This window comes from Nycticebus coucang, chromosome 14 (genome assembly GCF_027406575.1).
Source record: "Nycticebus coucang isolate mNycCou1 chromosome 14, mNycCou1.pri, whole genome shotgun sequence".
Taxonomy (NCBI): Eukaryota; Metazoa; Chordata; class Mammalia; order Primates; family Lorisidae; genus Nycticebus; species Nycticebus coucang.
This window is the reverse complement of record NC_069793.1, coordinates 59474497-59502234: the sequence shown is the minus strand read 5'-3', so window position 1 is coordinate 59502234 and position 27738 is coordinate 59474497. Positions and strand designations below refer to the sequence as shown.

General features: G+C 48.0%; 1 protein-coding gene across 7 annotated transcripts; it reads right to left on the bottom strand.

The window, feature by feature from the left end:
- Positions 1–1273: 1273 nt before the first annotated feature.
- On the bottom strand, positions 1274–25710 carry TRIM3 (tripartite motif containing 3). Of its 7 annotated transcripts, none has more exons than XM_053560563.1 (13): positions 25500–25683; positions 20886–21090; positions 16807–16974; positions 10826–11057; positions 10461–10612; positions 10040–10220; positions 9025–9757; positions 8815–8918; positions 3849–4016; positions 3480–3648; positions 3204–3274; positions 1956–2096; positions 1274–1833 (listed from the first exon to the last, which is right to left on the bottom strand). In XM_053560563.1, exons 3-13 carry the CDS (start codon positions 16935–16937, stop codon positions 1681–1683), a joined length of 2235 nt encoding a protein of 744 aa, XP_053416538.1. In that variant the 5' UTR covers positions 16938–16974; positions 20886–21090; positions 25500–25683; the 3' UTR covers positions 1274–1680. The 7 variants fall into 7 exon arrangements, with proteins under 7 accessions (XP_053416538.1, XP_053416539.1, XP_053416537.1 ...); XM_053560564.1 differs by lacking the exon at positions 20886–21090 and adding an exon at positions 17915–18119; XM_053560562.1 differs by lacking the exon at positions 20886–21090 and having other exon boundaries at positions 25500–25710.
- Between the last annotated feature and the right edge of the window lie 2028 nt (positions 25711–27738).

Here is a 27738-nt window from a genome sequence, read left to right as displayed (position 1 = left end):
ATCTTCAGGGCATCCCTGTTTCTCTACTTGCCTACCAGTGACGTATAACTGAGGCTTTCAAATGGTTCACGTGGGTCACCTTGATCTGTGCAAAGCACCCATGGTCTTTGGCAGGTCTGTGGATAGTACCCTCCCATCCTTAGCTCCAGGAATGTGCTACATGTACCAGGACAATGTCTTGATTTTTTCCATGACTTCTCAGAATTAGTCTTCTCAGATCCAATATTGCCCAAATCTTGTTGAATGCCTTTTCTGCCAGTTGTCACGCCATGTGCAAGGGGCACAAGGTTGAATAAGGTGCTACAACTTACCAGTTAGCAGTATGCAGCTACAGATTCAAGTCTGCCTTCAGCTGTTCAATTATGATGTATTCTTCTGAGCTTCAGTCTTTTTCAGAGAACAAGAAATCGTAGTTCTTATGTTCCAAATCACGAATGCTTGTTTCAATTAATTATCTCTGAAGTTTGAAACCAAATCCTGGCAAACTAGAGGTCAGGAGGAAGTGTGAGGACCCTCATTTCACTGTGGGGAAAAGGCAGCAACCTTGGAACAGAGAGCAAGGGGATAGGTCAGGGCTTCAGGGCTGACCTCTGAAATTAGCCATGTAGTCTCCACACCCAGCTTCCACCTAGGCTAGACTCAAATCCCTAGCCCAGGTTTTGGCTTCAAGGATTGCTTTCATACTCTGACTAGTCTCCCTGTACCTGCTGGCTGTGTCAAAGGTCATTCCCTACCCCACCTCTACCTTCACCTCCAGCTCCCTTCCAGCCCAAGAGCAGACAAACAAAAAGACTTGCCTATTCCTTTCCCTTCCCTCTCCTTCCCATCCTTTCTCTCTCTCTCTGGAGTCTCACTCTGTTGTCCAAGCTAGAATGCTATGGTGTCACCCTAGTTCATAGCAACCTCAGACTCCTAGGTTCAAGCCTTCCTCCTGCCTCAGCTTCCTAAGTAGCTGTAACTACAGGCACTCACCACAATACCTTGTTAATTGTTCTACTTTTAGAGGAGATGAGGTCTTGCTCTTGCTCAGGCTGGTCGTGAATGACTTGCCTATTTCTGCAAGAAATGCAGTGTCTAGGAATGGGGATTTGGCAACTGGCTCAGGATCCCGGGGGTTTACCCTCTCTTTCTCTCCTCTCCTGAAGTTTCAAAACATTAGAATTCATTTGGGAAGCTGGTCCCCTGCCTTCCTGCTTGTCCACCTTTTAGTCCAGAACTAGTCCCATGACCCCATTCACTCACAGCCCTGCCCCACAAAAATCCAGCAAAAACATCTTGGTGAAGACATTTATTTAATATGGTGGGTGGGGTATTGCTGTCTCTGTCAGTGTGTATAGAGTGATAGGGAGACAACCAGAGGGACTTCTGTCCTGGAGAAGGAGGTTGTTCTGGCCCCAGGCTGGAGGGTGGGGAGCAGACTGAGGGGGCAGGGGAGGTGCATAAGTGGGTAGGGTGAAGCTCTGCACACATCCTTGGGCCTACAGTCCAGGCCCATCCAGTCACCAAAGCAAGAACCGAATAAATAAAGTGCAACTGTGGGGTAGGGGAAGCGGGGAGAGGGAGGGCTCCAGGCGTACCCACGCCCACAGCCCACATTCAGTGCCGCCATGTCTGGCCCACCTCCAAGCCAGACCTTCTTGTCCAATCACCCCTATGTCTGTTCCTCCATGTGCCAGGCAGCTACTGGAGGTAGCGATAGGCTTTAAAGCAATGGTTGCCAGCATCAGCCACTACCACATGGCCATCTGAGGTCAGTGCCAGGCCCTGTGGGCCATACAGTGGCTCTGCAGATGTGTTGATATAGGACAGGAAGGAGCCAGAGCTGTCGAATACCTGAGGAAGGAGTGGAGAATGGAGGGAGAGGTAAGATCAGGTGGATAACAGCCTGTATTTGGGGGGAGTGGGGGGGCACAGTAGGAAACCTCACCCTCATGCCATCCTGGGGCCTTACTCACCTGGATGCGGCTGTTGCCCCAGTCGGCCACGATGATGTTCCCATTAGAGTCCACAGCTACTCCTGTGGGGGCATTGAACTGCCCATTGCCCTCACCATGGGAACCAAACTTGAAGAGGAACTCTCCGTCGGCACTGTACACCTAGTGGGGAAAGGGACTAGGGACTGGGGACCTGGCCTCAGGCAGAGAGCAGGGCCTTGGATGGGGATGGGATGAAGTCCAAGGGCTGAGGAACCCCAGATCTGCAGCCAAGATAATCTTTCTAGGTTTCACATCTATACACTGTACTTGCCTACTTGACATCTCCAGGTGATATCCTTTGGGAACATCAAATTCAATAGCCCATCTTCTCTGGGAAGTCGGTTGTTCTGAGTTCTCTACCTCAATGACTTTAGCACCCATTTCACCATGAGTAATTTTCAACCACACCTTCTTCTCTCCTTGATAATCAGTTAATTAACTCTTGATTCTATTTTGAATCCATCTCTTAACTCTGTCCTCTATGTACATGCTGCCACACCTTTATCACAGTTGAGGTTCTCATCATTTTTTGTCTGGATCACTGCAAAAGCTGATCTGCCTGCCTCTCATCTTGCCATAGCCTGAGTGATCTTTCTAAGCCTCCCAGGATTGCTTCATTCCTCTGCCTAAAATCCTTCCGTGACTCTCCATAGCTCTTGAGAATAGAGCAAGCTTCTTTGCTGGGCACGTGTGCCTCATCCTCACCTTGTACCTGTACCCTCCTCAAACCCAGTCTGAACTACTTATTTCTAGAACACACTAGGGTTATCTCCTCCCATTCTAGGCTCCGCCTGTATTCTTTGCCTTAAACACTTTCCTTCTTTTCTATCTTTTAGCTAATTCCTACTTGGGCTTTAGGTCTTCCTCAGATAACCTCCTCTAAATCAAATACTTCTGCTACCTCCTCCCACAGTTCCCTGCACCTCCCTATCACAGAATTTATCACATCATATTGTAATTTCCTGGTTACCTTTTTCTCTTCCCTACTAAACTATAACCAGGAAGACAGGGAACATGTTTGCTTTGTTCATTGCTGTATCTCTAACCTCTAGCATAGGACCTAGGACAAAGTAGCCATGCCACAAATGCTTAGTATTTGAATGAATGATTTCAAGGGGAAGAAGGAGGACATAAAGGGGAGAAGAGTCTTGTGGAAGACGAAAGCATATTGGGAGAGTGGTCATGGAGGGAGGAAGGGAGGGAAGGCAAGGGAGGGAAGACACTGACCTTCACTGAATGGTTATGGAAATCCGTTACTACAATCTCATTCTTGTTGTTCACAGCCACAAAATGGGGTCCTGAAAATATAGAGTGGTCATAGGCCAGGAAGCTGGGATAAGAGTGTCCTTAGGGTGTTAGGAAATCAGTGTGGTCTCTGGGATGATGGGCTAGGTAGGATACAGGGAAGGAGGGATCTCTGGGACCAAGATAAAGGAAAAGGGTCTTTAGAGCTGGGTACCTAGGAGAGTTCTCTTAGGTAAATCTTAGTGTTGTCTCCCATACCTGCAAAGTGTCGGTCAGTGGCCCCACGGCCCCCAAAACGGCCAACTAGCTTGCCATTGGGCTGGAAGGTGAAGACGCAACAAGATTTGTTGTCAACCACAATGATATGTCCATTCCGGTCTACAGCTACACCCTTGGGGCCCATGAGGCGGCCAGCTCCAATCTTGGTCTGGAGGAAGAGAATACCCATGAGTGGCTTTATGTAGTAGGGAGAGCAATCCCCACCTGGCATCAAAGCAGAACCTGGGGATGAGCCAGAGGATGAAGAGGCAGGATTGTATCACTCCAGGCCCCAATCACCCAAAGGCATCAGAATTGTCAGCATAGCTGGTCACCGTGGTACGAACATAGCAATAGTAGGCCTCTCACCTTGAACTTGCCTTCAGGAGAGAAGATGCTGACCCAACGGTTGTCATAGTCTGCCACGATAATGTCTCCATTGGTGTCCACTGCCACACCTGTGGGGCGCTGCAACTGCCCAGGTGAACGCCCTCGGACCCCAAAACGGAACTTGAACTGGCCCTCATTGGAGAACACCTGAAGCAGAGGAGCAAGGGGACGAGTAGGGAGGAGGGGAGACACTGTGGGCACAGAGAGAAGGGAGTAGCATCCTGAGGAGAAGGCCCCTCCATTTATTCAGTCACTCAATAAGCACTTACTGACACCATGCTGTAAATACAGAGAGAAATCAAAGATGGTGGCAGGTCCAGGGGACATGTGGCAGAGGCACGAGGTGTGAATGGGGCCATGAGAATACCAATGGGCTGAGGAAATGGTGAAGGGAGGCCTCACAAGAAGCTGATATCTGAACTGATGGTCCAATATGGATGCCAAATGATGAGCCGATGTCGGCCATAGAGGAGGAGGAAAGGTGTTCAAGCAGGGGGAACAGTAAAAGGCACAGAGTCTAGTATGGGCACTGCTTGAGGACCTGCCCAGTGTGACTGCAGTGTAGGGAGCACCTAGGTGAACAACAGAAGGAATTGTGTTTTATCCTGGGTATAATAAGCAGTCACTGAAAGTTTCTGGGAAGAGAAGTGACCAGATCAGATTTGCTTTAAAGAAAGAGCATTCTGGATACAGGGAGGAGTCAAGACTGGAAGCCGTTGCCCTGCCAGATGCTGCTGCAATGGTCCAAGTGAGAAATGATGATGGCTCAGACCAGGGGAATTGGCTGGAGGGAAGCAGATGGACTCGAGAGATACATAAACGTTAGTATCAACAGGACCTAGTAGAAGACTGGAAAAGGGTAGGTGAGAAGGGAGAAAGTATACAAGGATTAGTCTATCAGGCTATAGGGCTGACGAGGAATCCTTCCTCCTGGACACAGAAAACCTTTCAACTTCTCTTTTCTCCCCACTCCTCTACCTGAGCTGTCCAACATGCTCAGGTCTCCTCATCCCAAAAGCACCTCCTTCAGTCCTCCTCCCTCCTTAAGCTAAGCCTTTTGGCTTCTTCTTCACAGCCAAAACATTACTCACAGCATAAGTCTCATATGTTCTGCTTTGTTATAGGCTCTGGGGACATAAGATGAACCAGAGCCAAGAGCAGTCTTAGAGAACTTAAGTTCTGGACCTTGAGCTGGCTTTTTGATATAGACTTTGTGGACTGGGCTCCCCACCCCAACCCCACCCCAGCCTCACCTCCACCCCATCTCTTAGTCCTATAGGGCTATTTAAATTGGTCTCACCAACAGACACCTTCCTCCTGATAAGAACCTTCCACAACCCCTCCCCTGGCCAACCAGCACAGCCCCTGGGTTCTGTGTTGGTCCTCTGTATCCATAGGAGAAGAATGGTGCTGTGCAGAACAGAAGTGAGGGGAACTAAAGGGTCCCACCAGTTTAGCAGTGAGATAACACATCTGCCCCTCCAGTCTGAGCAGCTCAACATTATCTTAGGCTTAACACTAATGAGACTTTGGGCGGCCTTGCTCTTCCCATGCTATCCCATCTCACCCTTTACACCTGGCGAACTCCTACTCATCCTTCCATTCTCAGAATTTCCAGGTCATTTCTTCAGAGAAGACTTTGTTGACCAACTCCCTTCCCACCCCTTTCCAAATCAACATACACACATGAAGCTAGGTCTCCATGAAACCTGCTTCATAACTCTTCATAACAACTGTTGCTTCATAGCTAAATAACTATTAAATATCTGGCTCCCTTCTAAGGATGGAAGCCCCACATGGGACAAGGACAGCATCTGTTTTGTTTGCTGCTGCATTCACAGCACTGGTACAGCATTTGGCACTTAGTAGATGTTCAACAAATGAATAAATTCCCTGGCTCAGTCTCATAACTGAACTGAACGTCTTCACTCAGATGCCACAGCTATCTCAAACCCAACATGTACAAAAGTAGATTCACCAATTTCTTCCCAGGCCTGCTCCATCTACCCAGTGTTGATTCCCTCCCTGTTCCTTGGCATCTCATGGCTTATCAAAATCTGCCATTCTATCTCCAGAATCTGATGGTGTCCTAGTTTGGTTCTTAACATCTCTCTCCCATACCACACTATCAGTAAGTGGATCCTTAACTTCAGGGATTTCACAGGCTAGTAAAAGAGAGAGACTAAAAATAAAACAGAACCAGAGAAAGATAAAAACAAATAAACAAAAACAACAAAATAAACCAATGATTCCAGGAAGTCTGAAAACTGCTATAGCAAAAGACTGAGGTGAGAGTACTTCGCAGAAGGATGTGATTAACATTCTACTTGCAGGGATAGAGAAAGTTCTCACTGTACAGTTGATAAAATTTGGGGCTAAGGCAATCATACAAGGACATAATATATACAAAATCAAATTCTTTTTTTAAAACTACAAAATGGTTTTGTAGTTGTCTTCTACCAGCTGATGCTGCTTCTGCTTAATGAGGGGATTTGCTTCACCCTCCACCACAGAAAAGTCCAAAAAAGGAAAGGTTTAGGAGAACCTCACTCCTCATGAACTGAGGGGTTTGTGACACCCATGTGGGAGCCCAGCCCACATCAGCCCTGAGGACCCCAGAGTAAGAGAAGCTTGCTAGTCTCCTGACAGTGATGACACTGGGTGTGGGTAGAAGTGGAAGCAAGGAGGACTGCTAGAGGAGTAGCAGGTATTTGGAAGGGAAGGGGCTACACCAGGCCCTCATTCTCAACTCCCCATCCTGAAACAACGGGCAGATAGAGCCCCTCACCAGGGAGACAAAGCAGCACCATCTTTCTGTATATGTGAGCAGCAAGCATAACAAGGAAGGTGTCCTGACTCTTTTGCCCTTCTTTTGTTGAGATAGAGCCTCACTCTATTACCCAGGCAAGAGTGCCATGGTATCACCCTAGCTCACAGTGACCTCAAATTCCTGGGTTCAAGTGATACTCTTATCTCAGCCTCCCAAGCAGCTGGAAGTACACGTGCCCACCACAACACCCAGCTAATTTTTCTATTTTTAGAGATGGGGTCTTGCTCATGCTCAGGCTGGTCTTAAACTCCTGAGCTCAAGGGATCCTCCCACCTCCCAGAGTACTAGGATTATAGGTGTGAGCCACTGCACCTGGCTCCAAATCCTATTAAGCCAGGAAGCATCCCATGCCTAGAGGGGAGGAAAGGAATTGAATGGTGGAGAGTGTGCCTGAGTAAGGCCCAACGTTGTCCCTGCCCGCCCCCCCAATCCCTTCTTCATCATCCAGACTGGGCCCAAATGCCCCCACTGTGCTGCACTGGGCCTCTCCATTCCTCTGCTCTTAGAAATAGGATAGAAATAAAGTTGGGAGGGACAAGACTGGGAATCTGGCCACAGAAGAGTTCTGGGTACTTTTAACCTGCTGGGAGGAAAGCGGGTCTCAGGAGGAGCTGATACTGAAGGGAGAGACCTTAGCAGAGCTAGATCCATATTAGTACTCAAGCAGGGACAGAAAGTTTAAATATACAGGTATTGTGGAATAAGGATCTTCAGGGAGATGTTTTGCTACCCAGAAAAGGTTTCCAAGAAGTGCATGGTAGTTAGAAACAGTCCCCTATGAGATAAAATACAAATTCCACAGCATCATCTCCAAAGCCATTCACAATGTGACCTCGGCTACCCCTGGCTCCTAATAGTAATCTACCCCCTGCCTGCTGGGATCCTTCCAGTTCCCTGCACAATCTCCTCCAGCACTTTCCCACCTCCTGGCCTTTGTTTACAGCCTCCACCTGGACAGTGATATTTTTAACAATGGCTAATATTAGAAGGTTTGCTAGGTGTCAGCTACTGTACATTACATCATTTAATACTCCCAGCAATCCTGTGAGGCATGTTTTTCCTAATTTTACACATGAGTTAACTGAAGCTCAAAGAGGTAACATGACTTGCTAGTATGCAGCAGAGCTAGGATTAGAGCTCAGGTGTCTGATTTCAGAGCCTCAGCTTTTAACTGCTATGCTGTGTCTATTGCACTGGTGTCCACTTTGTTGGGCTCAAAGAACAAAGAGAGAAAAGCCATGTTTCCTAGTTTTAAAAACGAGTTTATGATGAAGTAGAGACCATGCCCACTCAATGTGGTGGGATGCCCTAATCGGTGTGTGATGTACTAGGAGAGGCAGGGCAGGATCGCCTGTAAAGTTAGGTGACAACTTCTAGCCATTGAAAATACCCCTTTGGCCAAGTTACCCCCATTTGACTATCTAGACAACCAAATGGACTATAGCGCCTCCAGATAGAAAATATACATTCTGGAGCCAGGCAGACATGTTGAAAGATTGCAGGAGAGGGCAAGCCTGCATCCTAACCACCAGGAGAAAAGGAGAGAAGAGTCAGAGGCTCAGGAAGAGGCAGAAGGGAAGGAGGAACAAGCCAATCTTTGGGGTCCAGAAGCTGCTCTGTCCTGAGCCATGGCCTGGGAGGTAGAGGCTGCAAACACAGTAAACTCAGGTTTCTTTCTCTCTTTTTTTGAGACAGAGTCTCACTATGTTGCCCTCAGTAGAGTACCGTGGCATCACAGCTCACAGCAATCTCAAACTCTTGGGCTGAACCGATTCTCTTGCCTCAGCCTCCCAAGTAGCAGAGACTACAGTGCCTGCCAGCTATTTTTTGTTGCAGTTGTCATTGTTGTTTAGCTGGCCCAGGCCAGGTTCCAACCCATCAGTCCTGGTGTATGTGGCCAGCACCCTACCCACTGAGCTATGGGCACTGAGCCTAAACCTTGGTTTCTGACTAAGAAGCTAAAATAAAAGCTAAGGGCTTTTATTCACTGTTCTTAAGGAATGGTGCTATCTGTACAGTTTCATCTTTCAGGAGGGGCAACCTGTACACTCTATCTTTTCAGGAGGCTGTAGTTTGAGAACCTTGGTGTTGGGAGAGAGTAATAAAGGTGCTTACCTGGATACACTGGTTGTTGCTGTCTGCTACCACTATGCGGCCACTGCTAGCTGCGGATACACCTTGTAAATTAGTGAATTCACCCTTCTCCCTTCCACGGCTGCCTGTGGGGAAGGGAAAGGAAGGAAAATAGTAGAATTCACTTGGAGGTTATTTTGAACTTCCCTTCCTTCCCTGCCCACAACCGGTTCTGTCCTCGGCCATCTGTACCAACGCGAAAGACGAGCTCATCCTCAATTGGGTTGTCCTTCCGTTTGCCGCCTGTGCTGTACATGGAGCTTGGCCTACGTACTGCCTTCTGGCGCACATGGCTCCCGGGGCCTCCAGGGGATTTGACTCTGCGCTTCACATCATCTGGGGAAGGTGGCAGGTCCCCAGGACGCAGGGCACGCACGCGGAAAGGGCTGCCACGCACCGGCTGTCCATATAGCAGCACTGAGAGGAGCAGCTCGCCTTCGCTGCGCACTGTGTACACTAGCTCATACGTGCCATTCTTATGGTCCACCACCGGCACTGGAAGGCGTGTGCCATCTGGGCCTGTGATCTCAGCGCGCAACTCGGCACTGCCTGTGCGTACCAGCCGCCCGTCCTTGTCTTTGGTAGTGACGGTGAGCGAAGCAGGCTGGCCCACAAGTGCCTGTCGCAGGCCCTCGCCCGTGGCTACCGTCTCGTGTGCCGTGGCACTCGTGGTAAGCAGCGCACCTAGGTTGAGCACCGATCGCCGTAGCCCATCAACCTCAAGGACCAGTTCCAGCTGTGCGTTCTCGTGCGGCCGCTCTGGGAAGGCCTGCGCCGCCAGTGCCGCCAGTCGCTCTCTCATGTGCTTACGCACCAGCAACACCTCCGGGGCCGAGCCCAGGCGCAGAGCTTGCTCTGCGAAGCTGCAGCTGCTGCCGATGTGTTCTTGACCCTGACGCAGTGTGTCTAACTGGGTCTGCAACACCTGCAGGGGGGATAGAGAGGGTGGTGAGCAGACTGGCACAGAGAGAGTCTCTATGATGACTGATGAACTTGTAGTACTATGGCATAAAAGAAATATGAAGGTGTATGTGGACAGAGGACACAGATGTCTGTAACACCCTCTCCCCTCCCCACCTCTACTCCTGGTGTCAAGAGCCAGAAGGTACAGGCTGGGGAAAGGGGAGTGCTGGTGTGGAAGGCAGGGACACAACAGAGGCAATAGAACCATCTCAGGATGGATGCTGGAGAGAAAGGTCAGAAGCACCTTCTGCTTAGCCCCACAGATGGTCTCCAGGTCGCTGACCAGAGCCTGCTTGCGCTGCTGCAGAGCCTGCTCCAGGTCCTCGAAGGCTGCGCTGATCTGGGCCAGGGCCTCTGCCTTGCGCTCTTGCAGCTGCTGGCTAATGCCCCCAACTAAGGCAATTGCGGCGGACAGCTGTGGCAATCTAGGAAGGGCAACATCTCATACCAGGGTTGGTGGGGGTGCCCTCACTAAACCATCCCTTCACCTTGGGGACCCTGCTGCTGCCCTCCCGGAAATCCCCTCCCTAAGACTTCCCTGACACTTCTATCTCTGTCCTTCACAGACTCTTCTTCTCTTTTCTCCCCTCCCCAGGACTCTGCCCCTTCCGCCACTGAGATACCATCCTGTGGCCTCCATACCCAGGTCCCTGCTTGGTGCCTACCGACCACGCACAGCCTCGAGCTGGTGCTGCAGGGCCGCCTTGTGCTGCTCCACCACATCCCGCAGCAGCACGGTGCCGTGCTCCCGATGCTCCCCTGCACGGCACTCGCCACACATGGCTGTCTCACAGGCCTCACAGTAAAACTCCATCGTCTGATAGTACAAAGACTCCAGTCAGGCAATGGCTAGACATCGCACTTCTTTGTTCCTCCCCTCCCCATCTGCCCTCATTGCCCCTCACCTTCCAAGTGCATCTCCTACTTGGACCACTCATCCTGTCACCCCTAGCCACTTGGCACCCCACCAATGCCTCTCCTCCTCCTCCCACCCCAAGTCCTGGCCTCACTGGGCCTCGCTTGGGCCCACCTTGCCTTCATGGTTGGGGCAGGAGAGAGGGCGGCCAGCCACTGCGCTGAGGGGGTGGGGGTCCTCGGGGTCATGGGCTCCATCAGGTGCTTGCTGCATTGCCTCCATGAGGCTGCTGATGAAAAAGTTGTTCTGCAGTGCTGAGACACCCTGCTCAGGGAGGATGGACGTCTGCCGGCACACTGGACAGGATAGTGTCAGGCTCTGGGCAGGGATGTAGTTCTGGAGGCATCTGGCCAGAGAGGACGGGGAACAACAGGGAGGAAAGGGTAAGGGGGTGCCAGCACACCCCTCCTTACACCCACTATGGCTGCTGAGCCCTCACCTCACAGGTGTGCAATTACACTTCATTTGGAGACCTCTGGTTGACACATCTCATCCATCAGCAGATATAAAGGGCCTCACCTTACAACTGAGTAGAAACACATCTCTGACCCTCTTGCAGAAGAGCAGCTTATCACAGTACGCACAGGCACAGGTTCACCTTTCACAGGTGTTTTAAACTCTTCTCATGAAAATGTGTGACTAGTGCCCCCCCCACTTCATTAATTCATTAAACATTTACTGATTGCCTACTCTTGCAAATCTGTGCCAAGCTCTGGGGGACAAAACGATAAGGCACACAGTGTCTGCCCTTAAAATACTTCCAGTCTACAGAGAAAAAAAGGAGCCACAGAAATAAGAGTTTAGGGAGGCACCTGTGTCTCAAAGGAGTGGGGTGCCGGCCCCATATGCCGGAGGTGGCAGATTCAAACCCAGCCCCGGCCAAAAACTGCAAAAAAATTAAAAAAAAGAAATAAGAGTTTAGAGAAGTACAATGTCATAGAGTAATGATTAAGGGAGCATAGGTCCTGGAGCCAGGCTGACTGGGCCCAACTCCCAGGTCATTCACCTATTTCACTGTGTGACCCCTGATGTTTCTTAACTTTGAAGAGCCAAGGACTCTTCCTTTCATAAGAGGGAGACAGTGCAGAATTCACAGGGTATTATTAAAGATTAAATGTAAAATACTTTCTTACATTTAAAGAAGAATAAATGCCAAATGTCTGAATCACAAAAACACTGTATATGATAGGCTACTAGTATTACTTATCACTAATATAAGAAATACAGCAGATAAGGAAATGCATCTGGCTCAGGTGGGTGGAGAGGGTGGCCAGAAAGGGCTTCAGTGGAAGTAAAGTAAGCTAAATCTTCATGGGTAAGTAATTGTTAGCCTGACCAAAGAAAGGTGCAAGAAAAGAAAGGGTGTTCCAGATACAGAAGGTAGGTAGAAACAGCATAGTGTGGGCGAGGAACTACAAGCAGTCCTTCGTAGATATGACTAGAGATGAAGCCCAAGGCAAGGAATGGTTAGAGAAGTGAACAAGCTTAGAAGTTTTTGCAACAAGGTCCTGCAAGAGGGTGGTACAGCCAGGTTTACATTTTATCAAGCTGTTCCTCAGCACCTCTGTGTGTGGGGTGAATTTAAAGGGGATGAGACAGCAGACAAGGTAGGCAGTGGTATCATCATCTAGTTACCATTTATTAAGTGCCCATGTGCCAAGTGCTTTCCTTTCCAATTTATGTTTATGTTAACAGGCTCAGAAAGGGCAAGTGTTCCAAAGTAAATGCTGGTGCCTGCATTCAAATCAAAACGTGTGCTTACCCAACTCTTATCATAGTCTAGGCAAGAGTTGAGGGAGACCCGAACTTAGGCAGTAGTACTGTAGCCTCTGAGAAGGGAACATGTTTGAGAAGTATTTAAGAAGTACAGGTGGGAGGTGTTGTCGGATTACATGTGAGAGTGAGAGAGATGAGTTGTGGTCGACTACCAACTTCGTAGCTTAGATAACTGGGTGAACAGTGATGGTATTCTCTATAATGAAAGCCAGAAAAAGGAGTAGTTTATAGGAAAGTTCACCTCCATCCTGGTTGAATTTACTGTTAACAGTGGAAAATCCAGGGAGAGGGCACCAGGAGACATGGGGGAGAAGGCAGCTTAGAGACAGAGATGGGTGTGCCATCCACATGTAGACAGCCTCAGTGGCCATGGGAGAGGATGAGATTGGCCAAGAAGGGGTAGAGAAGGACAGAGCACTCAGTGAGTCCTGAACAAGGACAACAAAGAGGATCAGGCCAAGAGTTAGGAGGAGTGGCGGTATCAGGGCTGCAAAGTGAGTGGCAGGTTTCCAGAAGGGAATGAGTAGTCATCAGTTCAAAAGCAGCCAAGGAGTCAGGCAAGGTAAGGACTAGAAAATGCCCACTGAATTTGGCAAATGTTAACAGTACTTCTGTCTGCAAAGAAAACAGTGAGAGAGTGGCTGAGGAAGGAAAGCTGGGCTGCTGCGAGTTGCAGAGTGAAGGGGAGGTTAGAAGTTTGTATGAGCAGGGAGTTAAGGGGTTGGATGGCACTAGAGGGGGACAAGGAGACTGTTTGCAATGGGAGTTTTGAGCATGTTTATGGAGAAGGAGGCAGGAGAGAGGGAGAGGTGGAAGAGACTAGAAGATGGACAGGACAAGGTCTTGGCAATCAGGGAGTGACTTGGGCTGGCCTGAAGAGGAGAAGCAGACACCCAGCCTCTGGATGGAGGGAAGTGGAAAAGGAGCAGAGGATACAGAGGGGCACAGGGGATAAAGTTACAGAAAGGGTGCCTAACTGCCTTGGGCAAGATCAGCTGCCCAGAGAGAAGGAAGGAGGATTCAGCAGCATGGTAATGGCTCAGATTAGTCACTGAAGGGAGTGGAGAAGGACACTTACTAGAAACAGACACCAGGGCTGAAGGAAGCTGTGTTGGGAGACCACAAATTTGTGGAGGGAAGATCTGCATTGTGCAAACTCTTCCTGTAGCCTTCCTTCTTTTAATGTTCCCCATACCTTTTGATCTTAATTAATTAAAATCTAACAAATACTGTGTGCCAGGCATGATTCTATGTGTTTCACAAATATTAACTTATTTAATTGTGACCTACTTAATTGTGACCTACTTTTCCCTGTAGTCCTCTAAAGCAGAGTGGTTTTTGTTTCATACTCCACATTCCTTAGGGCCAGAAAGAAGGTGAGGTGGAACCTTCCCTCTTCCCAACTGGAATATTTCTGAACTATTCTCCTTCAGCTCCTTTGAAGGTCATGCCTTCTGTCTATACCACCCTCCTTGTTATTTTTGCCACTAACCTAATGGCTACTCCCCCATTCACTTAACTGTTTCTCCTGGCTCACTCTCCTACTACCTACCCCCTAAATCTCCCCCGCCACACACACACTCTGCCATGGCTCTCAGTGGCACTGACATCCATCCACCATCATGATTTCATAATTCTTTGACCTCTACACCCTCCATGATGTTTTCCATAAGCTCTCTCAGCTGGACACACCCATGCTCTCACCACCACCTGTATCTTATTAACAGTCAGTACATGCACCAACTCTGAAATCCGCATTTCTTCCATTCCACTCTGTTTTTCCACAGCTCTCTTCTCAGCTCACTGAATCTAGCACTTCTCCTGCAAAACACCTTCTAACTCATCAATACCTCCTTCTTATCTGTTGAGTGTACCTGGCTTATAATAGCTTCCTAACTGGTCTCCTGTTTGCACCCTTGCTCCTTTATAATCTGTTCTCTACACAATAGCAGTGTAAACTTTTAAGTCCTCAAATGGTTTCCCACTACTCTTAGAAGAAAATCCAAACACTTTCTTTAAACCTACAAGCTGGCCCATAACTGTCCTGACTCTCTTTGATTTCACCTCATCCTACTTTCCTCCTCACTCACCCACACTGACTTATTTTCTTGTCTCCGAACCTACCCTGTCTACTTCTTCCTCCTCAAGACCTTTGTACAGATTTTTCTGTTGCCTGGAATAATCTGTATATCTGTTTCCTTCTTATCCTCAGAACAGAGGTCAATTTTCACCTCCCACAGGGAAGTCTTCTTTGATGAGTATAGAATGGACCTCCAGCCCAACCACCATCACTTGCTCTCTGGTTATTTCCTGTAAAACAAACTGTGGCTTTCCTGTTTATTTGCTTCCTTACTGTTAGTCACTGCCTAGTAGAACATAAGCTCTCTGAGGATAGGGACCAAAGAATAAATGAATGAGTACTTGTTGAGAGTGAAGGCTCTGCAGTTAACCTAGATGCAGACCTCTGCTATTTACTTGCTGTGTAGCCTTGGCAATATTTCTTAATTGCTTACTGACTCTGAACCTTAGTTTCTTCCTCCTTAAAATGGAGATAATAAAGTATCTGCTGTGAAGATGAATTAAATTTATATGTAAATCACTTAGCCAGTCCCTGACAAAGAGAAAGCAATCAATACATGGTAGCCACTGGCATTACAATTTCTCAGGCATTCATTTTCTCCAGGAGCGCTTGGTGATCTAGGCGCAGGAGAAAGTGCAGAGACATGCAATTATGGCTCTGATCCAGCATTGAGCTTCTACTGGGTCTGGCAAAGGAATTGTGAGTGTGGGCAGTCAGATGGTCAGCCATAAGATCCAAGATGGGTAGGAAGAAAAGGGAGGCCAGGATGAAGTTGGTGACCAGGAAAAGGAAGAGCAGTTGAAGGGGCTAGATGTTACACTGAGTCAAAGGTGATGTAGAGGGAGTGAGGTGATAGGAGCCAGAAGTGGAATACTGAAATTTATGACTGCAGAAGTGGTATCATTCTGGGTGATGACAACATTGAGGGCATGGTTGGGAGAGTGTTACTGAGGTAGAGTGGGAGATGTCCCTGGAGAAATAGTCAAGAACCAAGAGGCATAAATGGGTAGTGAGGTCCCCTGGCTGATGAAAGAACTTCAATGGGCAGGGAGGCTATTTCCAGTTGATGAAGGAATGAAAGCAGCAGAACTGGAATCTCAAAAGAGCAAGGCTTGAAAGAGAAGCAGCATCCCTGGGGTAGAGCCAGATTTTAATGGAGGAAGAAGGCAGAGGGGAAGCTTGGATAGAGGCAATGGTGAGAAGACCCAGGGACCAGGTGACCCAAGACAGAGCAACGATGGATAAGGGCCTGAGAGAGAATGTTGTCAAAACACACATGTGATCACTTATAAGACACTGCAAAGACGTCATGTGGCTTTCAGCTCAGGGTAAAGATGAAATTCCCTAACAGGTCTACAAAGCCCCAGGTGGTCTGGCCTCCACCTACATACATCTCCAGCTTCATCCCATTACATTTTCCTTTGAATCACACTCACTCCGCTCCTGTCCCTCTTACCTAACACGTTCCCTCCTGCTACATGGCTTCTTCCAATGTTCTTCTCTTCTAACTCCCTTTACCTAGTTCACTTCCATATATTCTCCAAACTGCACCTTGGCAAAAACTTCCCTTACTGTCCAAACTATAAGAGACCCCACATGCTAATCTCATATAGTTTAGCACTTTATTTGTAGCACTCACTGAGGATGTAATTCTAACGTTATCTGTAGTCTAGCTATATGACTATTTGATTACTATCTTTCTCTTTTACTATACTATAAGCTCTTTGAGAGTAAGGATCAGATCTATCTGTTTTTGCTCATCACTGCAGCATACCCAAAGCATGGGACAGAGTAAATAGGAATGATGAATGATGGACAAAAGCCTAGAGGCTGGGAGGGGCCGCCTTTCACTCAGTGCCTGAGGATGACAATGAAGGCAGGCAGGGAAGGACAGACCCAGCTTCCAGTATCATCCCACTAGTCACAAATGCTGCTGGTGCCAGAATTGCTGGAGTCTCAGTATAATCTGATTTCTTTGGTAGTGTCAAAAGCTGCCTTGGGGTTTGGAAAGGAGCAGTGAAAGCCCAATTCTAGGCAGGGACCATGGGCCAGCGTTAGGAGCTTTGGGTCCTCTCACAAGTTCTTACCCCCAAACCCTCACCTCCTGCAGGTTGGCGTTTACCTACAACCTTCCCATGTATGCATGTTTCCTTCACTTATCAAAGGTTTCCACATGCAGCTGCCCTCTCAGGGGAGCCTGCAAGGTCCTCATCCCTCCCTGGTTCACACACCCCCTCACCTCTCACAGAAGGTATGCAGGCAAGGCAGAACCTTGGGGCACTGGTACCGATCCAGGCAGATGCTGCATACCAGGAACTGCTTGTCCATCGGCTGGACCTCTGGGCCAGGGCTGTCCTCCCTCTTTGCCATGGTGCCCACAGATGGCTCCTGCTACTCACACCAGCTTCTGTATGAAGAAATGGTCAGCACCAGGGAGGCCAGCACTCCCTCTCCCTGCCCAATCCCCACCACTCAAAGCCCTTACAGAGAATTCCCCCCATCGCACTGCACCGCCCCCCACCTTCTTCCCTTCCTGGGACAGGACTGTGCAGCCACTGGAAGGAGCAGGGTGAAGTAAGTGGCTTAACTGACTCCTGAGCATGGTGTTCTGTTTAAGAGCACAGACTTAGGGTTAGACTGGGTTTTAAACTTAGCTCAGACTCTCACCAGCTATGTAATATAGGACAATTCACATAACTTCTCTGAGCCTTCTCTTTCTTAATTTATAATCGCAATGGTTTAGATATCTGTTTCCTCCAAACTTTGTGTTGAAATATGATCTCCAATATTGGAGGTGGGGCCTAATGTGAGGTGTTTGGGCCATGGGGGCAGATCCCTCATGAATAGATTAATGCCCTCCCTGAGGGCTGGGGGGGGGGTGGGGGTGAGTGAGTTCTCTATTAGTTCCTCCAAGAGCTGGTTGTTAAAAAGAGCCTGGGACCCTCCCCTTTCTTCCTCTCTCACCATGTAATCTCTGCGAATGTGGGTTCCCCTTTACCTTCTTCCATGAGTGGAAGCAGCCTGGGGCCCTCACCAGATGTCCAGTCTTGAACTTTCTAAGAATTTTCCAGCCATCCAGAATCATGGGCCAAAAATACCTTTCTTTATAAATTACCCAGGCTCAGGTATTCCTCTATAGCAACATAGACTAAGACAATAATTATGGGGATAATCCCTCTCAAATGGTTGTTCAGAAAATGTAAAATTGCATATTTGAGTATATGGCACAGTGGTGCCTATTTTAACTGACACACCCACCCTTCATCTCCTCTACCTCCCCCAAATCCTCTACCAGGAGTGTCTCTCCTCTAACTACCTGCAGCTCTTTCATCTATGCCCTGACCCACCTCTGAGCACAACTACTTGGGGTTGCATTTTTTTCAACATCCAGTTAGTATTGAGGTCATGATTGCCTCCTGAATATCTTCTCCCCTTCTCTCCAACCTCATAGCTACTGCCCCCAATTTTAGGCCACCATCAGATTTCTCCTGGAATAATAGCTTCCTAAGTTGTGTCCTTGTCTCCTCACTTCTATCTTCTCGTATGTGCCCCCTGCAGCCAGAAAAAGGTTTATAAAACACAGATTTGATCTTCTCATTATTCCTTCTTTAAATTTCTTCAGTGGTTCTCCCTTGTCCAGAGCACAAAGTCTAAATTCCTTAAGCTGGCCAACTAGACTTAGCTTTTCTGGCCCATACCTTCCTCTATAACCTCATGTCTCATGATTCCATAATCAGTCACACTGGTTTCTTTTCAGTTACTGGAAAACTCCTTGTTCTCCTTTGCTTCTGGGCAATCTGTTCCCTCTGCTTATAATCCTCTTCCCATCTCCTTTGCCTGGCTGATGCCTAGTAACTTCTGATCTTTCAGGTCCCTGTGTAAATGTTACTAAATTCAGAAGACCTTCCCTGATTTCCCACAGACTGGATTAGATGTTCCACCTCTGGGTCCCTCGGCACCCTGTGTTTCCCCTATCCTAGCGCTTATACACTATGCTATAAGCATACTCTTCTCTGCTTCCTCCACTCCATGCAGTGTTCTTGAGGGCAGGTATTATATTCTATGTTTTCATTCCTAGTACTTAAAGCAGAGCCTGACATAAGGATAGATCTCTATTTATTAAATTAATTCAGCAATTCAACAAATATTTATTTACTGAGTGCCTACTTTGAACAGGTACCAGGAAGGGAATGATAAAACAGGTACGGTCTGGGCAGCACCCATGGCTCAGTAGGTAGGGCACCAGCCCCATATACCAAGGGTGGTGGGTTCAAACCCAGCCCCGGCCAAATTGCAACAACAAAAAAGTAACTGGGCATCATGGTGGGCACCTGTAGTCTCAGCTACTTGGGAGGCTGAGGCAAGAGAATCGCCTAAGCCCAGGAGTTGGAGGTTGCTGTGAGCTGCCTCGGCATCCTACCGACGGCGATAAAGTGAGACTGTCTCTAAAAAAAAAAAACAAAAACAGATATGGTCACTGTTCTTGTGGTGAGGAGGTAGTGATAAATAACCAAGTAAATACATAATTACAAATTGGTGGCATGGGAGTGCTATAAAGAAAAAAAAAGATACTATAAGGAAGAACATTTTCATCCACTGGGTGATCAGAAAAGGGCTCTTTAAGCAACTTTTATGCAGCACTCTGGGGGACAGGAGAACAATGGTAGGTAACAGCAGGAATATTAGAGAGTCAGAGTGGGAAATCATTTTGGGCTGAAGGAATAGAAGGATGAGAGTTCTTAGTCAAAAAGCTCATTGAGAATCTGAAAGAACCACGTAGTTGGAACAAAGTAAATAAAAGGAAGAGCTAAATTTGGGGAGACAGAGATGAGATCATGTGGGATCTTGTGGGCCCCAAATTAGAATCTGATTTTACCCTAAGTTGGGAGTGGGGATGATTCAATTTATAAACAAATACAAATAAATGTGAAAGGAACTCCAGCAGCTATGAGAATGAAGAGAAAGAGAAGAATGAAATCAGGAAACCAGTTAAGAGGTTATCAGAGTTCCTCAGGTAAGATAATGTTGGGTATTAGCAGAGCTATAGGCAAAAAGACTGATCTGAGAAATATTCATGAGGTTGAATCCAAAGGACATCGTGATGGACTGCATGAGAGAGGAAAAAAGGAATGTCAATAACGTCTACCAGGTTTCTTGCTTGAGCAAATAATGGGCTATGAACAGAGATAGCAAGAGCTCAGCAGAAGCTGGTTTAGGGCATTTTTTCCTAGACATGCTAAGTTTGACGTGATGTCCAATAGAGCTATCAAGTAATGAACAGAAGCTCAAGAGAGGGTTTTGGGCTGGTTATTGATTTGGGATCACTGGCATATTAATGACACTGCTGAATGTGTGAGATCACCTAGGAACAGAGTAGGCAATGATTAGAAAAGGGCCCAGCACAAGGGAGGAAAGCCAGCAAAGGTAACTGAGAAAGCGGAGGGAGGAAATCCAAGGGAGTGTGGAACCAAAAACATCAAGGGAGAGAGAAATTCAACAGAAAGGAGGAGGGAAGCAAGAAAAGCACTGGAGAGTGTCCACCAGATTTGGTAGTGGTGGTGGAGGAGTGGGGACAGAAGCCAGTTCAGAGTGACTGTGGAGTAAATGGGAGATGACGTTAACGCAGCAGATGCAAGTGATTCATGGCAGATATTTGGTCATGAAGGGAGACAAAAATAGGTGGACGACTTCAAAATAGGCAAAGATTAGGTCCAGGTCACTGCTGTCTGTACTGTTACATGCATCACGGACCACTCTAAAGACAACGAATGCACATATGCAGGGGGGCCAGTGCAGAGCCCTAAGCTGAGGGCTGAGGACTGAGCTGCACGTGCCTTATGTCCGTGTGAAGGTGGGCATGCATAGGGTGTGGAGGGCATGCCAGAGAGCATCCTTCCTAACGTGGGCACTGAGGATCCTAAGGTTTTCTCTCCAGATGTGACGGTTTCTGAAACTGGAAACTTAATACAGACTGAGGGTTGGAAGAAGGACCAGGAGGCCAGAGGCAAACTGAGGCTTCTGTCTGGTGAAGGGGAGGCTTGGAAGGAAGAGTAGCAGTGAAGTGCTGGGACCTTCTGGGGCAGCTGGATGTCAGGCTCCTCCTCTCTCCAAGCCCAAAGGGTTCTCCCAGCCTGTCACACAGGGGCGGGGATTTGGCTGTGTCCAAGGACTGACAGCTCCTCCCTCCCCTCCCCTTCCTGCTTCAGTTCCCCACCCAGATTTACTAGGCATGCAGCCACTGAGGCCATACCCCAGCCTGAATCTAAGATCCCCTTTCTCTCATGGGCTCCTATTCCCACCTCTCCCATCCCACTGTACTCTATATATCTTCACCCAAGGTCCTGTGGGCACTGGTTCAGGTGGACTGTTTGTCACAGCAGACACCTGCAGGGCCTTGGACTCAGCTGGACTTCACTCTCCTTCCTCAGGCTGCCTTCTGCCTTCCCATCTCACCCATCCTTTACAGCTCTGTTCTCAAGGCACTTCATTCCCTCATTCAGCATTCACTCAACCACTGCTAGGCCTGAGGACACAAAGATAAACAGTCACATATCAGCCTTCCTAGATTCTACAATCTAATATTGCAATGCAATATGGTAAGGGCCATGATGGGGAAGCACAGATTGTTCCAGGAGTACGAAGGTTACCTAACTGGGTAGGTCTGGAGTAGGGGTGGGTCCAGAGTTGGAGGCTGAAGGAGTTATCCTATAGAAAGTGACATTCAAGTTGAAAACTATAGGAAGAATAGAAGTTGGAGAGCATGGTACCTTCTGCATCAGAAGGCTCAATCACACACTGTGACAGAGAAATGAGCTGGAGAGGTAGGCAAAAGTGATACATGCAGTGTTTTTCTGGCCTTATTATGGAGATTAGACTTTACCCTTCTCTGCAAGGGGATTAAGGTTTTATTCAAAAGAAAACTTTGGGGGGACGGGTTTAAGTATTAAGGGACAAAAACCAGACTAGAGTGCCACAGCCTCAGCCTGGTTCACAGCAACCCCAACCTTTCAGGCTCAAGCGATCCTCCTGCCTCAGCCTCCTGAGTAGCTAGGAACTTTAGATATGCATCACCATGCCCCACTAATTTTTCGATTTTTAGTAGAGATAGGGTCTTGCTCTAACTCAGGCTGGTCTGAAGCTCCTGACCTCAAGCAATCCTACCACCTCAGTCTTCTAGAGTGCTAGAATTATAGGAATGAGCCACCATGCCCCACCAGAGTGACAAAAGTATATTTTTGATTGCTGTATAGGTAGGAAATAGTTTATAAGGGTCAAGAAGAGAAAATTAAGAGACTGCTCCCTTGATCATGGGAGTAGCAAAGAAGTGGATCTTATACGGAAAAATTAACAGATTGGTTTTATATGAAGAGTTAGGGGAAGAAGAAGGAATTAGAGATGATCCTTAGTTTTCTAGCTTGAAAACTCTGGAATGGCAGTTTGGATGAGAGGATGATTAGCCCTGTGTCTAGTATGATAAATCCAAGGTTGCCTATGTGACGTAATTCAAATGGAGAGGTCCAGTTGGCAGTTACAAAGAGCGGTCTATCCTGGAGATATGGATTTGGATGTTGTTGGTATAAAGATGGCTCCTGAAGCCTTGGAAGTGGAAGATATCACTCAGGTAGGGTAAAGTGAGAAAGAAGGGCCTATGACTGAACCTTCAGGAACCTCAATATTTATTTAAAGTACAGGCCCAATCAGCAAAGCCTACAAAGACTGAGAAGGTATGCCCAGAGAGGCAGGAAAATTAGGAAGGAGAAATTTCATGAAGGCCAAGGGAGAAAAGAGCTTCATAAACAAGGGACTGAAATGCTGCAGAGATGTCCCCATTTAAAGTCCCAAAGACGCTGTCATTAACCTCAGAGAGTGTGGTTTCTAGAAAGCACTAGAGAGGAAGCCAGATCCAAGAGAGTTAAGGAAGAAGTTGATTATGAACAAATAAAGACAGCCTAGATCCTTGACATCTGCCATAGATGCGTTTCAAGGGTTTTCAGTTTCTCCAGATTTTCAAACAACATTAACTTCCCCCATGACTTCCTCGTACAATATCACAAGTTTTTAGTATACATGATTCACACAGTTGTGAGTAGAGGTAACTAAGGCATTGTTGGAAAAGGATGCAAGAGGTCAACTAGGCTTGCTTGCTTGCTAAAATGACTCACTCGCTAGCTTCCAGGTGTATTTCATTATTTGAGATCTCAGCAAAATGACTATAGGCTACAATCTATGGGTTTTCTCTGAAACAAAAGTAAGGATTGGATGAGGCAAAGTCCTCAAGGCCAAGGAAACAATTAAATAAGATTGTCAGGGAAGGAAAGTGTTGAAATTCACAGTACCATCCCTCTCATCACTGCTAGGCTGAGTAGGTGAACTAGTCAATCAAATTTCTATGGGCACACTTTGGGCCAGACCCTTCAACTGGTAACTGGAGATACAAAGCCAAATCAGACACACTCCCTGTCTTTCACACATTTTTAGACTAGTGTGGGACAGACATGAAATTTATAACTACAATGTGATATGTTCAAACTACTACAGCAGCAAATGAAGTATCTAATTCTGAGGGTGGTGGAAAATAAAGAAGGCTTCCAGAGGCAAGGATATTTAAGCTGAGTTTTGAATGACAAACAGGAGATTGATAGGTACACTGGGAAAACAGTGAGTAAAGAAAGAGAAGCATGAAAAATTAAGAAATATGGACCAGGTGGGGACAAGCAGAGGATATACTTGATGCCTCTGTTGTGTGTATATTCTTGATATACAAGATTATACAAGAATATTCTTGATATACAAGATTATACAAGAATATACAAGAATATTCTTGATATACAAGATTGATAGGTACACTGGGAAAACAGTGAGTAAAGAAAGAGAAGCATGAAAAATTAAGAAATATGGAGCAGGTGGGGACAAATCAGAGGCTACACTTGATGCCTCTGATCTGTGTATATTCTTTCCTTGCATGATTGTTCCTCCCTGCCCACTCCTAAAAGAAAAATGTTGTTTCACAGGGTTTTGTTTCAGGGTCTCTTTTCCTCCCATGTTTCATCTTCTGCCTGGGCAATTTCATTATCTCCCCTAGTTTCAGTTAACATCAAATTGCTAATGATTCCCAAAGCATTATCTCCTGTTGAAGACTCTCTTGAACCCCAACCCCATCCAACAGCATCTTGGGCATCTCTACCTACATGGTAGACAGGGACTAATTCAAAACTTAATTCACATTCCTACAACCTACTCTTCTTGTCATGTTTCTCATTTCAATAAGAGGCACCACCAATCACCTAGCCACACAAACCAGAACCCTGATAATCTTCTCAATTATGCTTTCTCTTTCACATTTCAGGAACAAGCTATGACTATATGCCTGATTCTGCCTCTGAAGTGTGTGTGCGTTTATAAAGTCAGGAGATCTGGGATCTAGTTCTAATCCTTGTAAATTGGGAATGGGAGGTTTTTTTTGTTCTCAAAATCTGTTAAGGTTTCCTTCCAAGGCTAGGCCTCACACAGATTGTAATATGTGCCCATGATTAAATCAAATCTTGTACTATCATGATGATCTCATTGATAGTTTCACCATAAGACTAGGTGTGTTACAGGATGGTCACAATTGCCCTCCCAAATAAATGTATGCTTAACTTTAAGGCACCTGTGACACTCCCTATGAGCACCCTCTACTCTAGCCATATAGGTTCTCTGAACTCGAGCTGTACTATCTCAACTATGGACTCTTTGCTCAAGTTCTTTTCTCCGCAAGAATGTCATTGTCCCCTAAGTGGCAGTGGAGGTACTTGGCATACAGGGAGCACTTAGTATATGCTGGTAACAGGAGAGCCATGTTTAAATTTCTGCAGTTCCCTTTCATCAGAGAGAGATGCAAATGTAAAGGCAATAATGACAAGTGAAAAAAGTTCCAAGGAGAGATATCTCTGCTTATCACAAGGAAGCTTTTCCATAGCAGAAGATAGTAAGTGCTCCATCACTGGAGGCATACAAGTCTAGAGAGGCAGGGCATCTGTCAGGCCTGCAGCTCTGATTCCAGTTCTGCAGTAGACCAGGGCCTAGCTCAGGGGATGAATGGGCACTGGTGAGCTGGACAGACTGGCAGGGAGAAACCTGTGAAAAAGACCTCTGCACCTTTTCTGATCTCACAGATCTGATCTTCCTGCTGAGGCCAGTCCTGGGTTTCTGTTGTCCACTTCAGAGACCCCCAGATCAAGGTCTGTCCTCAGTCAGACTGACCTCCCTGGTGTGCAGCCTGCCCCTCCAACCTGCAACCATCTGTCCCTGCAGGTTTGCAGCCCAGAATCACAAGCCAAGTCCAGGAGGGAGGAGGTCAGAATCTGAGAGGGGCCTGGGATCCTCCAGGTGGGGCCCAGGGTGCAGGGAAACAGAGGGGGTTCTTTCCTATGAGAAACAGCCTCCCATGAGGCTTCCTGTCTATTGAGCAGCGCTAGGGGAGGAAAGGTTGTCCTCCATCCTGACTGGTGTGCCTTTGAGTGCCAGAGGGGGTTGCAAGGGGTGGAGGTGTCTGCACCAGGGAGAAAGGAACCCCTGAGACATGCTGGGCCACAGTATTCCAGAGTCCCACTCAGCAACCCCACTCCCCTGACCAGCACTACCATCCCCGGCCGCAGCGTTTGGCATCCTCCGCCAACACACACTAGCTCCCAAACCCTGGGCTCCTCCAAGGAACCATCACCCATCCATCCGCGCCTCCCCCCTCAAAACATGGACCTCACGTGAGCAGCCACAGCCCGAAGAATCCCCCTGCTGCTCTCTCACTGACATGGGCACGCCTCACGTGGACAGAGACAGGCACAGCTTTTGAAAATCATCCGCGCCCCCACCCACAGAGACGCTCGGACCCAGACCCGGACCCGGGCAGATCCGGATACAAGCGCACCCTAGGGGCCCGCCCTTCGCACTCACCGCGTTGGAGCAGGATGGGAGAGCAAGGCCGGGAATGCAGCCACTCCGAGGGGCCCGCGGCGCTGCCCCCGCTGCCAGCGCCCGTCTGCCCGGCCCTGCCCGCTGCGCCGCCCCACCTCCCGCGCCTCCGCCTGTCCCCGCGCCGGCGCCGCCGGACTAGCCGCACAGGCCGGAGGGAGGGGCCGGGGCGGGGCTGCGGACCGGTCGGGGGAGGGGGCGACTCCAGAGCTGAAGACCCACCTACGCCCCGCCCGCCGCCACGGAGGCCCCGCCCACCCACGCCTGCTCGCCCCTACCCTCCCAGTTCGGCTAGCAGTCCAGCTCCCGCGGACTCTGACACCGCGGCGCGGCTGAGGAGCCGGGGAGCCGGATCCCGGATCCCGGATCCCGGATCTCAGCAGCTGCCTCCGGCTCCCGAAGGCTCCGGGGAAGGGCAGTGTGGTCGTTCTCAGGGGGGTGGGATGAGGCTCCATCTAGAAAAGGGGGAGCAGGATGGGGCAGCAGGGATTTCGGACTCTGAAAACCCGCCTCGTCTGTCTCCTGAAGGCGCCCTTTTTGCCTTTCTTCGGGTGCTCGTATGGAATACGCTAACCCAATCTTCGAGAGCAGGGAGCAGCAGGGGCTGCAGGGCCGTCCGTACCTCAGCATGGATCTCTGGGCGACGAGAGGGCTGTACCCAGAGATCTAGAAGGAGCTGACGGAGTAGAAAGGTGGAATGCTTGATTTGGCTCTACCGTGCCTCAGGAGCCCTCTCGGGAGGAAATTATGGTTCAGACCAACAACTCCCTTCCTCACACCAAAGACTTTGGGCAATTCTCAGAATCATCGCATTACAGAAAAGCAGCCCCAGTGGAAAATAATGAAAGTCATAACCAGTTAACAGGGACTGAATACTTTTTATGTGCCATACACAGAACTAGTCGCCTGATATGTATTATCTCATTTAATACTCATAACCATAATAGGTAGCTTCCTTTATCAGTCCTGTTTTACAAAGTAAGAAACAGGGCCCTGGTCCCCCAGACATTAGTCCTGATCACTCACTCAGCTAACAATTTGAGCCCTGCTTCAAGTGGTCCATAAAGTGGCAGTTTATATGCGGGAACTCCCACTCCTCTCAAAACACACACACAGAAATCAAGCTCTAGTCAGATGACTACAGACTGACCAAAGCCCAGGATGCCTGCCTAGGAGCTGTAGCAGCAGTGACAAAAAGCTAAGTCAGCCCCCTGTAGATTCCAGTGCTATGAGAATCTGCTGACTGGGTTGTCCCCTTCCTCCAGACTTCCAGAGGAAGTGCACAGAGAGGTATATAGAGGTGATGGCACCTATGCCCTAACTAAACCAAAGTGCTGTTTGGGAGCATTCTTAGGATTTTCTCACAGAAGTTTCAGATATGGACTCAACATCTGTGTGCAGCAGGAACCATGAGAAGTGCCTCAACCTCCAGTCACCTAACTTCCAGCATGTAGTACGGTGCTCCAGGGCTTGTGAAGGAGCCTCAGACAGGGTTCATGCTTAAGAGTTTTTGGCTAGGCACTTACTAGACTACCCAAGTTGATGGATCCTGGGGTCTATATGACACTATCCTAAGCCTCAGGACTACTTTCCTCAATCCTAGACTTTCCATGTTCTCACATTTCTGTTTAAACATCTTCATAGATCCCTTTCTCTGGATTGGCAAAAATCCTTAACCATTCCCATTCATTTATTCCTAATTGAATTCCTCCCATGTTGGCCTCTGACTAGGATGCTCTTCCCTTTACTTTTTCCTATCTTCTACTACCCCTTTACACCTCAGCTTTCAAACTGACATCCCCATTTCCACCCTAGTCTAGGCTAATGCTCATCCTCTGTACTCCCAAGTGCCCCATTCTTTTGTATGCTAGTACTTATCATTGTATTGTAGTTGCCTGGTTACTTGTCTCTATCCCCCACTAGGCCATAGCACTGTGGGCAGGAACCATGTTTTATTCACTGATGTTTTCCCCCAGGGTCTAAAGCAGTGCCTAGCAAATAAAAGCACTTAGTAAATATTTACTGTATGAATGAATACATGATGAAAGTCAGCAAACCTAACACCTTCTGGACCCTGTGCTCTTAAAATCCATAATTATCTTGGTGCTGGACAAAGCTTTGGCTTTAATGGGGCTGGAGGAGATTGGGCCTTCAGACTGTTCCTGAAACCTGTGATTTCAGTTGTCAAACCCTAACTCTCCTGATTTGATAGGATTTTTGT

Bases quoted from the DNA above. Each gene is read 5' to 3' on its own strand.
- TRIM3 (XM_053560562.1), bottom strand. From the start codon at position 16,937: ATGGCAAAGAGGGAGGACAGCCCTGGCCCAGAGGTCCAGCCGATGGAC. The intron at 3,649-3,848 runs GTGAGAGGCCTA...CTCTTCCTCCAG, and splicing joins CTCCTGAAGGCAAGTTCAAG to ACCAAGATTGGAGCTGGCCG. The intron at 2,097-3,203 runs GTCAGTGTCTTC...TTTCCCCACTAG, and splicing joins TCCATAACCATTCAGTGAAG to GTGTACAGTGCCGACGGAGA.